The sequence below is a fragment of the Anguilla rostrata genome, chromosome 16 (assembly GCF_018555375.3).
Source record: "Anguilla rostrata isolate EN2019 chromosome 16, ASM1855537v3, whole genome shotgun sequence".
NCBI classification, from domain to species: Eukaryota; Metazoa; Chordata; class Actinopteri; order Anguilliformes; family Anguillidae; genus Anguilla; species Anguilla rostrata.
The window spans coordinates 3847726-3864914 of record NC_057948.1 but is presented as its reverse complement, the minus strand read 5'-3'; the positions used below and the strand labels follow the sequence as shown (position 1 = coordinate 3864914).

The window sequence follows — 17189 nt, the reverse complement described above, 5'->3', positions numbered from 1 at the left end:
GTACTATGTGCAGGGGGTACAAATTACAGGTGCCCCAATAATGGTGGCATTTCATTTTTGAACTTACTGTATTGTGTAATTTAGGTTGATTCCATTGAATTATTAATAACATATATTCCACATGTTCGGCAATCTGTAGAGCCAGGTGCTGATAATATTTATATAGTAGAGTCCTGTTCATCATTATCTTGACTGCAAAGCATTTTTTGAGGAGACTATATAGTACATGTTTAGTGGTAATTTAAATTCCAGATTTCATACAGTATGATGTTTAGAGTATGTACGTGTCTGTGTGCATTAGTGTGTGTATATGTGTGCCCAGTGTGTTGTCATGTTGTGTGTTAGCAGATCTGCTAATTTGGGTCAAACCACTTCAACCAATGTAATGTAATGCAATGCAATGTAATGTTGAAGGACGACATTCTTCCCAATGTGTACACAAAAAAAAAAAAGTCATGAAAAAGACATTTTCAACGTACAAAAATGCCAAGTTACTCCACATAGGCTACAAGGTACTGTCTATAAGTCATTACCTCAAATCAAGGTCTGCCATTAAAAGTATTGCATCAAAATTGTGCCAGATTACATGAAACAATATTGCTTATCTTAGCTCACACAAATTAAACAAGCTGTATTCCACAGCAGTGCTACCCAATGTTTCCCAAATTCATTCAAAGTAATTTGGCCCTGTGTGTACCATCATATGGTGCATTAATGGGGCAAACGTGTGGATAGGTTTGTAATGTTGTGTGTTAGCAGATATGCTCATTTGGGTCAAACCACTTCAACCACTTTTAGTCAAATACAGTCTGATGTGTTCCAGTGTCCTGTTAAAGGGGTCGCAATTTCTAAAAATGAGTTTCTCAGAGGAGCCAGAAGCTGGAGCCCTCAGCACTAACAGAAAGAGGTATGAATGCATGAATCAGATATTTAATGTGATATGAGTTACAGCTGCAGTAAGAGGATGAGTTTAACTGGAAGCTCTGTCTCCATGTTTTGTTCACAGAATCCAGGTAGAAAGAGCAGAGTCACCTGTACCCAGCTGTATGTCTATGAAGAGTAATGAATCAATGTATAGTCCAATCTACTTCAAAGGGAGGTCTACCGGTGATCACAGGTAATTAAACATGATCATATTGACACTAGTGTTGAATTAACATTCAATCTTCTGACAACTTTATTGTGTAGGTGGCTGTATTATGTAACCTTCAGATGTGCTGTGTGTTAGAGCTGCAGTAAGAGGATGAGTTTAACTAGAAGCACTCTCTCCATGTTTTGTTCACAGAATCCAGGTAGAAAGAGCAGAGTCACCTGTACCCAGCTGTCTGTCTGTGAAGAGTAATGAATCAATGCATAGTCCAATCTACTTCAAAGGAAGGTCAACCGATGATCACAGGTAATTAAACATGATCGTATTGGCACTACTGTTGAATTAATGTTCAAACTTGCTGACAACTTTATTGTGTAGGTGGGTGTATTATGTAACATTCAGATGTGCTGTGAGTTAGACCTGTAGTAAGAGGATGAGTTTAACTGGAAGCTCTTTCTGCATGTGCTGTGAGTTAGAGCTGCAGTAAGAGGATGAGTTTAACTAGATGCTGTGTCTCAATGTGCTGTGAGTTAGAGCTGCAGAAAGAGGATGATGTTAACTGGAAGCTCTTTATCCATGTGCTGTGAGTTAGAGCTGCAGTAAGAGGAAGTTAACTGGAAGCTCTATATCCATGTGCTGTGAGTTAGAGCTGCAGTAAGAGGATGAGTTTAACTGGAAGCTCTGTCTCCATGTGCTGTGAGTAAGAGCTGCAGTAAGGATGCGTTTAACTGGAAGTTCTGTCTCCGTGTGCTGTGAGTTAGAGCTGCAGTGAGATGATGAGTTTAACTAGAAGCTCTGTCTCCATGTGCTATGAGTTGTGTTGTAACAGGACAAGTTTAACTGGATATTGCGTCTCCATGTGCTGTGAGTTAGAGCTGGAGTAAGATGATGTTAACTGGAAGTTCTTTATTCCTGGTTCATCCATGTGTTGTGAGTTAGAGCTGCAGTAAGAAGATGAGTTTAACTGGAAGCACTGCCTCCATGTGCTGTGAGTTAGAGCTGGAGTAACAGTATGAGTTTAACTGGAAGCTCTGTCTCCATGTTTTGTTCACAGAATCCAGGTAGAAAGAGCAGAGTCACCTGTACCCAGCTGTCTGTCTGTGAAGAGTAATGAATCAATGCATAGTCCAATCTACTTCAAAGGAAGGTCAACCGATGATCACAGGTAATTAAACATGATCGTATTGGCACTACTGTTGAATTAATGTTCAAACTTGCTGACAACTTTATTGTGTAGGTGGGTGTATTATGTAACATTCAGATGTGCTGTGAGTTAGACCTGCAGTAAGAGGATGCATTTAACTAGAAGCTCTGCCTCCATGTGTTGTGAGTTAGAGCTGCAATTAGAGGATGAATTTAACTAGAAGCTCTGTCTCCATGTGCTGTGAGTTAGAGCTGCGGTAAGGATGCGTTTAACTGGAAGTTGTGTCTCCATGTGCTGTGAGTTAGAGCTGTAGTAAGATGATGTTAACTGGAAGCTCTTTATCCATGTGCTGTGAGTTAGAGCTGCAGTAAGAGGAAGTTAACTGGAAGCTCTTTATCAATGTGCTGTGAGTTAGAGCTGCAGTAAGAGGAAGTTAACTGGAAGCTCTTTATCCATGTGCTGTGAGTTAGAGCTGTAGTAAGATGATGTTAACTGGAAGCTCTTTATCCATGTGCTGTGAGTTAGAGCTGCAGGAAGAGGAAGTTAACTGGAAGCTCTGTCTCCATGTGCTGTGAGTTAGAGCTGCAGTAAGAGGATTAGTTTAACTGGATGCTCAGTCTCCATGTGCTGTGAGTTGGAGCTGCAGTAAGAGGATGAGTTTAACTGGAAGCTCTGTCTCCATGTGCTGTGAGTTAGAGCTGCAGTAAGAGGATGAGTTTAACTGGAAGCTCTGTCTCCATGTGCTGTTAATTGGAGCTGCAGTAAGAGGATGAGTTTAACTGGAAGCTCTGTCTCCATGTGCTGTGAGTTAGAGCTGCAGTAAGGATGCGTTTAACTGGAAGTTCTGTCTCCGTGTGCTGTGAGTTAGAGCTGCAGTGAGATGATGAGTTTAACTAGAAGCTCTGTCTCCATGTGCTGTGAGTTGTGTTGTAACAGGACAAGTTTAACTGGAAATTGCGTCTCCATGTGCTGTGAGTCAGAGCTGCAGTAAGATGATGTTAACTGGAAGTTCTTTATCCCTGGTTTATCCATGTGTTGTGAGTTATAGCTGCAGTAAGAGGATACGTTTAATTAGAAGGTCTGCCTCCATGTGCTGTGAGTTAGAGCTGGAGTAAGATGATGTTAACTGGAAGTTCTTTATTCCTGGTTCATCCATGTGTTGTGAGTTATAGCTGCAGTAAGAGGATGCATTTAACTAGAAGCTCTGCCTCCATGTGCTGTGAGTTAGAGCTGCAGTAAGAAGATGGGTTTAACTGGAAGCACTGCCTCCATGTGCTGTGAGTTAGAGCTGTAGTAAGATGATGTTAACTGGAAGCTCTTTATCCATGTGCTGTGAGTTAGAGCTGCAGTAAGAGGAAGTTAACTGGAAGCTCTTTATCCATGTGCTGTCAATTAGAGCTGCAGTAAGAGGAAGTTAACTGTATGCTCTTTATCCATGTGCTGTGAGATAGAGATGCAGTAATAATGCGTTTAACTGGAAGTTGTGTCTCCATGTGCTGTGAGTTAGAGCTGCAGTAAGATGATGTTAACTGGAAGCTCTTTATCCATGTGCTGTGAGCTAGAGCTGCAGGAAGAGGAAGTTAACTGGAAGCTCTGTCTCCATGTGCTGTGAGTTAGAGCTGCAGTAAGAGGATTAGTTTAACTGGATGCTCAGTCTCCATGTGCTGTGAGTTAGAGCTGCAGTAAGAGGATGAGTTTAACTGGAAGCTCTGTCTCCATGTGCTGAGAGTTAGAGCTGCAGTAAGAGGATTAGTTTAACTGGAAGCTCTGTCTCCATGTGCTGTGAGTTAGAGCTGCAGTAAGAGGATTAGTTTAACTGGAAGCTCTGTCTCCATGTGCTGTGAGTTGGAGCTGCAGTAAGAGGATGAGTTTAACTGGATGCTCAGTCTCCATGTGCTGTGAGTTAGAGCTGCAGTAAGAGGATGAGTTTAACTGGAAGCTCTGTCTCCATGTGCTGTGAGTTGGAGCTGCAGTAAGAGGATGAGTTTAACTGGAAGCTCTGTCTCCATGTGCTGTGAGTTAGAGCTGCAGTAAGAGGATTAGTTTAACTGGATGCTCTGTCTCCATGTGCTGTGAGTTAGAGCTGCAGTAAGAGGATGAGTTTAACTGGAAGCTCTGTCTCCATGTGCTGTGAGTTGGAGCTGCAGTAAGAGGATGAGTTTAACTGGAAGCTCTGTCTCCATGTGCTGTGAGTTAGAGCTGCAGTAAGGATGCGTTTAACTGGAAGTTCTGTCTCCGTGTGCTGTGAGTTAGAGCTGCAGTGAGATGATGAGTTTAACTAGAAGCTCTGTCTCCATGTGCTGTGAGTTGTGTTGTAACAGGACAAGTTTAACTGGAAATTGCGTCTCCATGTGCTGTGAGTCAGAGCTGCAGTAAGATGATGTTAACTGGAAGTTCTTTATCCCTGGTTTATCCATGTGTTGTGAGTTATAGCTGCAGTAAGAGGATACGTTTAACTAGAAGGTCTGCCTCCATGTGCTGTGAGTTAGAGCTGGAGTAAGATGATGTTAACTGGAAGTTCTTTATTCCTGGTTCATCCATGTGTTGTGAGGTATAGCTGCAGTAAGAGGATGCATTTAAGTAGAAGCTCTGCCTACATGTGCTGTGAGTTAGAGCTGCAGTAAGAAGATGAGTTTAACTGGAAGCACTGCCTCCATGTGCTGTGAGTTAGAGCTGGAGTAACAGTGAGTTTAACTGGAAGCTCTGTCTCCATGTTCTGTGAGTGTCATGGTTCCTTATTCCGTTTGCTGTGCTGTGTCGTGGGTTGTGCTAATCAACACCGTTTTGTGCTAATCGGCTACTCAGGATCTCTGTCGAGGAAACTGAGTGCTGTTTCAGGTAACTGAGTGTGGTAATCTTCAGTGATTGCTTTTAAGTACGATCGATTGTTTGCTACTGATTGAGAGAGTTTATATACACTCATGTGAGATCTGTTCTTCGCTTTAGTGTCTATTTACGTACACGAAAGCCGGTACAAAGAAAAGCTCTCTTAGAGAAACTGTGGTAAGAAGAAGGTATAGGATTTTTACATTTTTTGTTTTGACTAGTAGTAAGACGCCTGTCCTAATAGTCACCTAGCTTTAATTTTTTATTTTCCTTAAATGCCTTTTGCCTCCCTCATTTACGAGGCACTCTTTTCTTTTGCTTTTTTTCAGACTGCACTGCAGTCTTTCTAAAGTTAATTCACTCCTTACGCCTTAGCTTTGTTCTCCTGCCGAGACATTTACTTTGTGTTGGGATATTCTCCCTTAGGAATTGAGTCTTCTTTTTGTTATCCCCCTCCTTATGTCTCTTTCTGAGACCTAGTGGTCATTCCACCTCGGTGGGTAAATTTTAAGAAACCCCTTTTGAATTCACTGTAGTTGCATATGGTCGTTACCACTTCCCCACCCTCACAGTGAGTTAGAGCTGCAGTAAGAGGATGAGATTAACTGGAAGCTCATTCTCCATGTTTTGTTCACAGAGTCCAGGTAGAAAGAGCAGAGTCACCTGTACCTAGCTGTCTGTCTATGAAGAGTAATGAATCGATGTATAGTCCAATCTACTTCAAAGGAAGGTCTACCGGTGATCACAGGTAATTAAACATGATCATATTGGCACTAGTGTTGAATTAACATTCAGTCTGCTGACAATTTTCATGTGTAGGTGGGTGTATTATGTTATGTTCAGATGTGTTGTAAAGCTGCAGTAAAACGATGAGTTTAATGGAAAGCTAAGTCTAGATGTGCTGTGAGTTAAAGCTGCGGTCAGAGGATGAGTTTAACATGTGCTGTGATTTAGAGCTGCAGTTAAAGCATGAATGTAACTGGAAGTTGTGTCTCCTTGTTTTGTTTACAGGGTCCAGGTACAAAGAGCAGAGTCACCTGTACCCAGCTGTCTGTCTGTGAAGAGTAATGAATCAATGCATAGTCCAATCTACTTCAAAGGAAGGTCAACCGATGATCACAGGTAATTAGACATTATCGTATTGGCACTACTGTTGAATTAATGTTCAAACTTGCTGACAACTTTATTGTGTAGGTGGGTGTATTATGTAACATTCAGATGTGCTGTGAGTCAGACCTGCAGTAAGAGGATGAGTTTAACTGGAAGCTCTTTCTCCATGTGCTGTGAGTTAGAGCTGCAGTAAGAGGATGAGTTTAACTAGATGCTGTGTCTCAATGTGCTGTGAGTTAGAGCTGCAGTAAGAGGATGAGTTTAACTGGAAGCCCTGTCTCCATGTGCTGTCAGTTTTAGCTGGAATAACAGGATGAGTATAACTGGATGTTGTGTCTTCATGTTTTGTTCACAGAATCCAGGTAGGAAGAGCAGAGTCACCTGTACCCAGCTGTCTGTCTATGAAGAGTAATGAATCAATGTATAGTCCGGTCTACTTCAAAGCAAGTTTTACCGGTGATCACAGGTAATTAAACATGATCATATTGACACTACTGTTGAATTAACGTTCAATCTGCTGATAACTGTTATGTGTAGGTGGGTGTTTTATGTTGTAGGAGCTAGTGCAGTATAGCTAAAACATGCTCTTTCTTCCTTGTTTTTGTTAAAAGTCTAGCGGCAGAGTTCTGAATTAATTGTAGTCTTCCAATTGATTTTTGGAACACTAGTAAAAAGAGCATTACAATAGTCCAACCTATGTGAAATAAATGCATGGACTAACTTCTCAGAATCTTGTCTTGATAAAAATGGCCGTACCTTGGCAATGTTTCTTAGATGGTAGAAAGCAGTCTTTGTCATCTTGTTGGTGTGAGGTTTAAAACTTAGATCAGAGTCTAGAATTACACCCATGCTTGTTACTTCTGTTATAACCTGGGGAGCCAAATTTCCTAACCTATTAAAGAGCGCATCCCTTTTGGCTTTGGGGCCAACTAAAAGTATTTCTGTCTTGTCTTCGTTTAATTTTAAGAAATTATTGCTCATCCATTGATTCACTGCAGACAGACAGGTAGGCAGGGAGAATAATGCATTCGGATCATTTGGCTCAACTGCAATGTATAATTGTGTGTCATCAGCATAGCTGTGGAAATTAACATTGTGCTGCCTGATGACATGACCTAAAGGTCATATATAATGAAAAAAATTTAATTAATGTTGACACTACTTGTTTATTATACGTTAATGTCATTGACACCATTCAGGTGTAAGTGGGTGTATTATATCACATTCAACTTGTCAGTGAGGAGTATTTTGTGATATTCAGGTGTGATGTGAGTTAAAGCTGCAATAAGAGGATGAATTTACCTGGAAGCTCTTTCTCCATGTTTTGTTCACAGTATCCAGCAGTCACTGGATTCCTGCTCTTTGGATGAGAAGAGTTCAGTGAAATTATCTTCCCCTAAACAGGTGAGAGATCAGCTTTTTTCATTGTTATTTGTTTTTAGATCAGTAAATTTAATTTGATTATATGTAATGTGTATGTAATATGCAATGCACAGATACTGTTTCTGTTAAGTGCCTAATTTGGCACATAACCTTAATCACACTGATACTGCACACATCTCTATGTGTTTATTTTAGTGTCTTCTGCACACTCTGATGAAGCTGAAGAAGGATGACAAGTTAAAGCTGTTTCAGAGCCATCTGAGTCAGGATTGCCCAGAATGCTTTAAGAGCCTGTCTGAAGATCCTTCTGTGCTGGTTAAGTTTATGCAGATGAAGGAATTGTTCAAAAGTCATCAAATTGATGATTATCCAGAATGCACTGAGAGAGAGCAGGAGGATCCTGAGGCCCTGTACATAGTTGAGAAGATGCTGGAGACCTGTGGCAGTGAGAGGTCTCTGAAGATCACACCCCACATCTTGAGAAACATGAAGCAGAAGGATCTTGCCGACTCACTGGAGAGAGATGAGCAGCACAGTGAGAGTTTTCTCTCATTGCTAATGTGTGTCCATTCAACAGCTGAAATTAGTTGTAGCATCCACATTTTCATAATAGTGTTTTACACTGACAATATTAAATACAGAAAATGTCACAACCAATGCGCACACAAAGGCATTTAAATTAAACTATAGCATCAAGCAGTGATTATGGGGGCAAGCAAATGTAGGCAGATTTGAGTTAGCATCCAGGGCTAAAGAGCACTCAGGATAAAAAATATTAAATTGTAAAATTACCATGTGACCTTTGAAGACAGTATTTACCACAAAGACAAATCCACAACATAAACCCAAGAGGAAAAAATAATGTAAAACGACAATTGAGCTTAAAGTAATAATCTCAAAGATTTCTATTTAAATAAATGTCAGTTAAATCACTATCTGTTGCCGAATGAGGTAACACAATTGTGACTGAGCCTTTGGCCCACTGATGAAAGCTCTTGCATTTGCAGTATTACCAAGTATTATGAACTGGGTGTCAGTGACGACATTCCCGGAGGCTTGGCCCAGGTGCCAACTGACTGACGTCACACAGGCGACACTGTTTGGATCTCTGGGAAGTGAGGTCCAAAAACACACCTGCAATTTACCGCTTATTGCCATAGATGCCGCCAATGACAACGAAACAGAGATCTTCGATATTGTTACTTTAAGTTTATTCCTTCATTGTTATTGTGCAAATGCAAGAATTTGTAGTTTTTTTGCTGTTGTTGCATTTAATATGGATTATAATTCAGAGGTATGCAATACTGTGTGAGAAGTGTGTTACACACTGTGACAGAGGTGTGCATCACTGTGTGAGGTGTGTAACATACTGATAGAGGTATGTAACACTTTGATACATGTAAAATATTGAGAGAACTGAGTGCATTAACACTTTTATTGACTTTCTTCTTTGTAATTGAATGGGAAATGTTTGCCATATTGTAAAGATAATTCGTTTTTATATTTCCCTTTTCAGATGAATCCATAAAACGAGCCCAGCAGACACTGAAAACTCATCTGAAGAGGAAGTTTGAATGCATATTTGAAGGTTCAGTAAAGCAGGGCCACCCAACCCTCCTGAATGAGATCTATACAGAGCTCTACATCACAGAGGGGGGAAGTGGGGGGGTCAATAATGAGCACGAGGTCAGACAGATTGAGACAGCATCCAAGAGACAAACCACGCAGGAGACTGCAATACTCTGCAATGACATATTTAAGCCTTTACCTGGACAAAAGAAAACCATCAGAACTGTGCTTACGAAGGGCATAGCTGGCATTGGGAAAACTGTCTCTGTTCAGAAGTTCATTCTGGACTGGGCAGAAGGAAAAGCCAATCAGGACATTGATTTCATCTTCACTCTCCCTTTCCGAGATCTGAATTTGAAGAAGGAAAGACCATTCAGTCTGATGCAACTTCTGCAACACTACTTTCCACTACTGAAAGAGATCAAAAGCATTGAAGGTGATGAAGTCAAGGTTGTGTTTATCTTTGATGGTCTGGATGAGTGTCGACTTCCTCTAGATTTCCAAAGCAATGAGAACTGCTGTGATATAACAAAGCCATCATCAGTGGATGTGCTGCTGACCAACCTCATTGAGGGTAATCTGCTTCCCTCTGCTCTCCTCTGGATTACCTCCCGACCAGCAACAGCCAATCAGATCCCTCCTGAGTGTGTCCACCGAGTGACAGAGATACGAGGGTTCAGTGACCGACAGAAGGAGAAGTACTTCAGGAAGAGAATAAGAGATCAGGACCAGGCCAGCAGAATTATCAAACACATAAAGACATCCAGGAGTCTCTACATCATGTGTCACATACCAGTCTTCTGCTGGATTTCTGCTACTGTTCTGGAGACAATGTTGGGTAACGTAGAGAGTAGAGATCTGCCCAAAACACTGACTGAAATGTACACACACTTCCTGCACATTCAGACTAATATGAAGAATCAGAAGTATCATGGCGCCAATGAGATGGATTCAAAGAAGATGTCAGCATCAGATACAGAAATCATCCTGAAACTGGGGCAGCTGGCTTTTCTACAGCTGGAAAAGGGCAATCTAATATTCTATGAACAGGACCTGAGAGAGAGTGGCATTGATGTCAGTGAAGCTTCAGTGTACTCTGGGGTGTGCACAAATATCTTTAAACAGGAGTGTGGATTGGATCAGGAGAAGGTCTACTGCTTTGTGCATCTGAGCATTCAGGAGTATCTGGCTGCCTTGTTTGTGTTTAATTCATGTGTAAATGAGAACAGAAATGTACTCAGAGCAGAAGAATCAAAACCTCACAGTGACAGAGTGCAGCTGTCTGAGTTACACATGAGTGCAGTGGATCAGGCCTTAGAGAATAAGAATGGACACCTGGACCTTTTCCTCCGATTCCTTCTTGGCCTCTCTCTGGACTCTATTCAGACACTCTTAGGGGGACTACTGACACAGACAGGAAGCAGATCTGATGGAGGAAGACACAAAACAAGGCCCAGTTTTACTTTATTTCTCAGTCTATGGTCAGAGAGCAGATCATTGAGCATCGACATAACAGTCCAATACATTCAGAAGAGGATCAGGGAGGAATCTTCAGCCGATAGGATCATCAATCTGTTCCACTGTCTCAATGAACTTAATGACAACTCTCTTGTAGAGGAAATCATGAGTACCCAGGGATCAGGTAAACTTTCTGATACAGAGCTGGAACCACACCAATGTTCAGCTCTGGCCTTTGTGTTACTAATGTCAGAGGAGATCCTGGATGAGTTTGACTTGAAGACCTACAACACATCAGCAGCAGGTCATCAGAGACTGGTACCTGTAGTCAGGAGCTGCAGGAAGGCCATGTGAGTATTACACCATTAATAATGTAGATGACTGATTGATGATTTTCACCCTTTATATTCCTGGTCAGAGGTATGATAATATTGTCAGACAAGTGGAAATTTGGTGTAAAAAGAAATCATTGCTTAATCTAGCTAGTGCCCTCATTTCAGTGTTTTCATCAAAATTATGAGTAAATAGTTCAGTCTCTCCATGGTAATACTACATGACACTACAACTCCCATGACCACTGTGTGGATAGTGTGCGCTCATCCCATTGGCCATGCACTTCACCCTCTCACTCTCGCTTCTCCTCAGTGGGAGAAGGTGAATAAGGCTGAAATCAAACATCCAAACACAGCACCGCATCCAAAAGTGTGCATACCTTTTCTCATTGCGGCTTCAAAGAAATCGCTTAGTGACACTCTACGAGGGGAGAGCGTAGATTCAGATTCTCTAGTTCTGATCTGAAAACACGACAGTGACGATGATTGCAGATTACAGACAGTTCTCTGACTGAAAGATGGATGTCCATGATTTCAAATTGGCGTCAGTTTATTTAGCGCTTCGAAAAAGAAAAGAAGTAGGTTTGTCACAGTGTTCGGTTTAACTGTGGCATACTGTGCTTAAGCCAGGAGAGTTGTAGTTATTGCCACAGCACCAAGACTGGTGCTATATTGCAATTCAAAAAAAAGTAAGACAAGGTGCATCAGCAGAGCATCAACGTTGATGTTATTTAATGAGCATTACCACATTGTATTCGCATAATGCTCAATGCCATCTGGTATAGCCAGTTTTCCTCAGCTAACTGTAGGCGAGTAATACATAAATTTTATTTGCAGTGCAAAGCTGTGGATGTTTTATCAACATTATGTAAAATTGTGGTTACATGTACTCTTTGTTCTCTACATTGACACTTGGAGAATATTCACAGCAAAGATCACACACATATTCAGTTTACTCCGGTTGGATAGCTGTAATGACTTTGCTGAAATAAAATGTTATGCCCAAACAAATGCATGCAGTTACATTGTCTAATTATGTATATTTATTTTAATCAACAATGTTTGATCAACAAAGGCTATGAGTTGTTGAATAAATCTAATTCATGTTTTATATGAATCTTTCATGTCTGTATTGCTGCTTTATGACAGTGATGTTCACACTGCAGCTGGATATTGCTGTATTCACACGTCAAGCAGTGTTCACTCATGTAAAAGGGCCATGCACTCTCAAAACTGATGTGTTGTCACAAACACTCTGATAATGTTACAAATAATGTTATAGTCATGTGATTTACTGGAAGCAGGGCATTAAATGTGGCAAAAGTTTTTTAGGGCTGAAATGTGACTAAAATACTTGGTTTTTCTCATCGAATAAAATAAATATGATTTTAGTCATTTTTGTCTTGACTAAAATGAATGGAAAAGGCATGAATAAAAATGACAAAAACTAAAAAGAAATGTAGCATAATCTCATGGATCAACCGTTGTCAAAACATACAACTCAAACTGACTGAAATAAAGAGAGGCTATTGGGATAGCAGGTATGCCATCCTGCCAAGTTACGGCTTGGTGGGGCGGCATGCCACACACATATATTGACTCTCAGCCCTTAAAAGCATTCATTTCTGTAACTTCTGACCCCATCAACAGACAGAATTCACAAACAACTTCTCACGACCGCAAAGTAAAGGCCCAAACTTAGGGGATTTAACTTTTTTTTTTCCTCCTCTTTCTTTTTCCTGCCCATTACATCATCACAAATACTCCAGGCCCACGAATAATACATATCCCCATTGGACATTTAACTACACCGGCCAATCAAAACATTACATACATACGCAAAATGGACATACATATTTTTGACCAGAAAAAACTTACGCCCGTTGCAGCTAGTTCATTGGTGGCTCTGGTAACGCACTTGCCTATGGGACCCTGGGATCAAATCCCACATAAGGCTCAGGCACATCTCTAATACGTTACACAAGCTTATTTGCGAACTAATAATTGCCTATTACTTCAAAACTATTGCTTTTGCAACTGTATAATTAGTGTGTGTATTCCTGGATTTTATATTCCTGAAATCCATTCTTTCATTTCACATGCAAACTCCACATAGTATCCTTTCCTGACTATGGATGAGTATCGTTCTTCTAGGAGTAAGCACAAGACCGAATACAGACCATATCTAAATGTCTGAAGGGATGAAACATGTCCTAGCCGGTTAGAAAACTTTCACATTTCAACCTAATCTAGCTGGTCTATTATGACATATCTATGTGTTCGGCTAGATTTGGTTTCAATGTGAAAGTTTTCTAACCAGCTAGGATACAGCCAAGCCATATGGAAGTAAAACTTCAGCTGAATTAAGTTTAGCTAACCTAGTCCATAATGTCAAAACATGTCAACCTAGATTTCCACCCCTTTAGACGTCTAGATTCCATCTATATTCTGGTTTGCGCTTACTGGGCTACCTCCTTTAAAAGCACAAGCAACTGACGGCATTAAGAACATCATCTAATCGCAAAGCCGTTCATGGCCATTTAACTAAGTAGGTGTTTATAACTTCATTCGCTGATGCAATGTTGGCATTCCAATTATATCGGAATGTAAAATGTATGTAAAAATTGAAAACAGCTGACTGCTGGGGCATTTATACTGTTTGACTACTTTTTTTTTTTTTTACTACACTACTGTAGCTACCGTTACCTGCAACGGCCATGTTACGAAATTAATGTTAGCTGCCCCTACTCCCTACACAAACAATCAGTACATCTGTCATGTCTACAACACCCCATTAAATCACTTCCATTTAAAAACATGACAAACACTTTCATGACTATCAGTAATCTATGTTAAAAAAGTACATTTGTGTAGAGCTCTTAATAACATTTGAGAGACTCATTAGACATTGTAAAATGTGGTTTAGTTGTGGGTGCTGTCTGTTTTATATATGATTCAATGAGCAAAGTCATCTCAGTCATGGATAGTATGCTGTCTTTGTACAATAGTCTCTGTTCATGTCAGATTTAATCTGCCCATTCTGCAGAAAACAAATTTTTCAATTAAATAATTTGTGGTCATTTATTTGGTAATTTTCTGATATGCAAAGCTTGCTGGGAAATATGTCTGTATATGCTGTTGTCCAATGTCAATTGTCGTTTTTCTGGTCAAATTGTAAACTCATCTACATAGCCGAGGAAGAGAGCAAAGAGCAGTCCTAGCTACAAATACATTTATCAAAATGCCTTATAAACCTTATAAACACAGAAAGTGGATCTCAGAAGATAAAACATAAAACGGACCAAGCGAGAAGGGTAGACCCGCTCGGGAGCTGAGACTGAAGGAGATTGCTGATAAATTTGTAAATGAAGGCTCGTCGGATGCCTGTCAAATGAGTGCGGGAATTTGTGTTGGGTTTCTGAAGGTGCCAGCCTGTTATAGTTTGAATTGGGCTACTGCGCCGTTTGTCTCAGCAATAGTTTTTTTAAAATGTATACCACAAAGCGCATTTATAGAGCACAGTGTATTTCCCGCTGCATTTAGGCTCTTCTTATGTGTGTAAATAACGCAGAATCCAATGTTAACGCAACCTGTAAGTCTGATATTAACCTGTTGTCCACAAGCACATAATTGTGCATGTGCATGAAATTAAACTGAAAAGATTCAATGATCTTGAATTTTTTTTATTTTATATATCGCCAAGCAATACCCACCTGTAAACTGTATGGCGCGCACTGTGCCTTAGAAAAAGCTCCCCCCCTCCCCACAAAAAAACAAAATCTCTGTCTGTTCCCCCAATCACAGCAGTCGAGACCTGGGGCTGGCTACAACTGGCTACAATGTATGTGTGTTTGCGTGTATGTATGTGTATGCATACCTCTCATAACCAACATTTACTGTATATGCATGACTGTTATCAGTTACTCATAACAAACACAGTACAAAAAGAAACGATATCTGAAGGAATGATATTACATTACATTACATTACATTACAGGCATTTGGCAGACGCTCTTATCCAGAGCGACGTACAACAAAGTGTATAACCATAACCAGGAACAAGTATGACAAAACCCCTAGAGAGAAGTACCGGTCCAAGTACAGGGAACAACCGCATAGTTCAACTTGGACCCTGATGGTTAAACTGATTAACACTAACAACGAGAACGGCAACAACGCAATCTATGGAAAAATAAAAATAAATAAAAATACAAGTAATCGTTAAGACTGGCGCATCAACTAAGTGACCTATTAAACAGCTGCCTAGTTACAACCCTAAGTTTAGTCATTTACAGGGGGGGAAGGGAGGGATGGGGAGAGGTGCAGCCTGAAGAGGTGGGTCTTCAGTCGTCGTTTGAATTGGGTCACAGTCTCAGCTGTTCTGACCTCCACAGGGAGGTCATTCCACCATCGTGGGGCCAGAACAGACAGGAGACGTGTTCTGGAAGTGCAGGTGCGAAGAGGGGGAGGTGCTAGGCGTCCTGAGGTAGCAGAACGGAGGGATCTGGCTGGCATGTAGGGTTTGAATATCTATATCTGAATATCTGATATCTGAAGAAAAACACGTTTTCAGTGTACAAAAATGCACATCTTACCATGTGACATGGTAAGATGAAAAACACAGGGCCAAGTTACTTGAAATAATTTAAAAAACTTTGGGTAGCAGCATTGCTTTGGAATACGCCGTGTTTGTGAGAGCTAAGATAGCCAATATTGTTTCTTGTAACCTTTTTCGTACCAGTACTTTTAGTGGCAGGCCTTCATTTTGCAAGTGTTAATGACTTATAGACAGTGCTTTGTATGTGTGAGTAACTTGCCATTTTTGAATGTTGAAAACGTTTTCCTTTGGATATTAAGTTACAATATGACTGAAACTAACACCCCACCACCCACCAAATGCGAGATTATGTCAGTGTCGGATAAACAGGACCAATTTAACAGATATGTCGTGCAGAAATCAAGCTGCTGAAACATACATGGAAGTTCACACCATTACAGCAGTCACAAGCATAGCTTCAGGTTAAGAGACTTCAACTCCCACAAATCCTTGCGTTCTTTAGGCTGCTTTGATTGGACACGTCTGCAGTCTGCTTTTGTCACCAGTCATAACACCTGCTAGAGCGGTATTGAACGGTAACCTAACCAATATGTTTCTGTGAAAATCACAGCCAAAATGGTCTAACGTTAGTCAGCTGTCGTAAAAGATGTGGTGACACATCACTGGGATAAAAAGAAAACTGCTGAAAAGAGAATGACAAATGATATGAACAAAGAAGGAGAGAAAAAAGGAAGTGTTTTAATTAGAAGTGGAAGCTGGTTGATCACGCAAGTGTTGCGAATGGCTGGGATTCAAAGCTGAAGTGCAAGTCATGTTCTGTGCTGACTGCCTGCTATATGCCCCCAAAAGTAAAAAAAACAATTCCTTTGTTTAAGTGCAATGACTGTTGTGGACACAAAACCTGTGGCCTTCTGCTTCTGGTTGAACCCTTATTGGATAAAATATGATCACATTATTTATTTAAACTTTGATACATTGTTTGGAGTGAGTTGAATGTATAAACTCTTCTTTGTAGACTGAACAGCTGTAGCCTCACAGAGAAGTCCTGTGATATTGTGGCCACAGCTCTCCGGTCATCAAACTCACCCCTGAGAGATCTGGACCTCAGCTACAATAACCTGGGAGATTCAGGAGTGAAGCTGCTCTGTGCTGGACTGATGAGTCCAAATTGTCAATTACAGAGACTGAGGTGAGTTGTGCTGTGTAATGTGTGACTTTAAATAAGCAGAATTAGTGATCACGGTTTTGTAAGGATGTATTGCTTCCTGTTTCTAAAGTGAATCTACCTTTAGCTAAGCAAACTCACTGTCCACTCTGATATATGTTATCTTTTACATCTTTCCATTTTGTTGGTAGCTGTGCAAACTGCCTGACTGTCCAGTCTGTAAGATGGCAGCTGCACTTCTGGGATGGGATGGGAGGGTTAAGCCCAGCGAAAAGATCACAGAAAATAGCCCTTAGTCCCACTTCAGAGTACTTACAGTATAAGAAAAGGGACCATTTGGATCAGTATTACATCTGTGCAACTGTCAGAGTTTAGTCCAGTAGGACATCTAATTCTCAGCTCCAAAGTGCTTCAGTTGGAGCGTGTAGCACAGACATCTTCCTCAGAGCATCATCAACCTTAAAATCATCAATTTCACTGAACACTTTCATTGTTACATTTAACATACTACATGTTTTTTATTGACCTAATATTACATTACATTACATTTAATT

General features: G+C 40.6%; 2 protein-coding genes across 8 annotated transcripts in view; one reads left to right on the top strand and one right to left on the bottom strand.

Annotated features, from left to right (window-relative positions):
• LOC135242400 (protein NLRC3-like) overlaps positions 1–17189 on the bottom strand; it is a 1894071-nt gene that overhangs the window by 22890 nt on the left and 1853992 nt on the right. The gene's annotated exons all lie outside the window — the stretch shown is intronic.
• LOC135242408 (NACHT, LRR and PYD domains-containing protein 3-like) overlaps positions 7501–17189 on the top strand; it is a 421399-nt gene continuing 411710 nt past the window's right edge. For 2 of the 7 annotated variants that reach the window (XM_064313479.1, XM_064313478.1), the window contains exons 1-4: positions 7501–7574; positions 7749–8088; positions 9070–10930; positions 16486–16659. In XM_064313479.1, the coding sequence (XP_064169549.1) occupies positions 7767–8088; positions 9070–10930; positions 16486–16659 (2357 nt within the window). In that variant the 5' untranslated portion in view covers positions 7501–7574; positions 7749–7766. The remainder of the gene's footprint in view (positions 7575–7748; positions 8089–9069; positions 10931–16485; positions 16660–17189) is intronic. The other 5 variants (XM_064313481.1, XM_064313484.1, XM_064313480.1 and 2 more) reach the window with 5 other exon arrangements.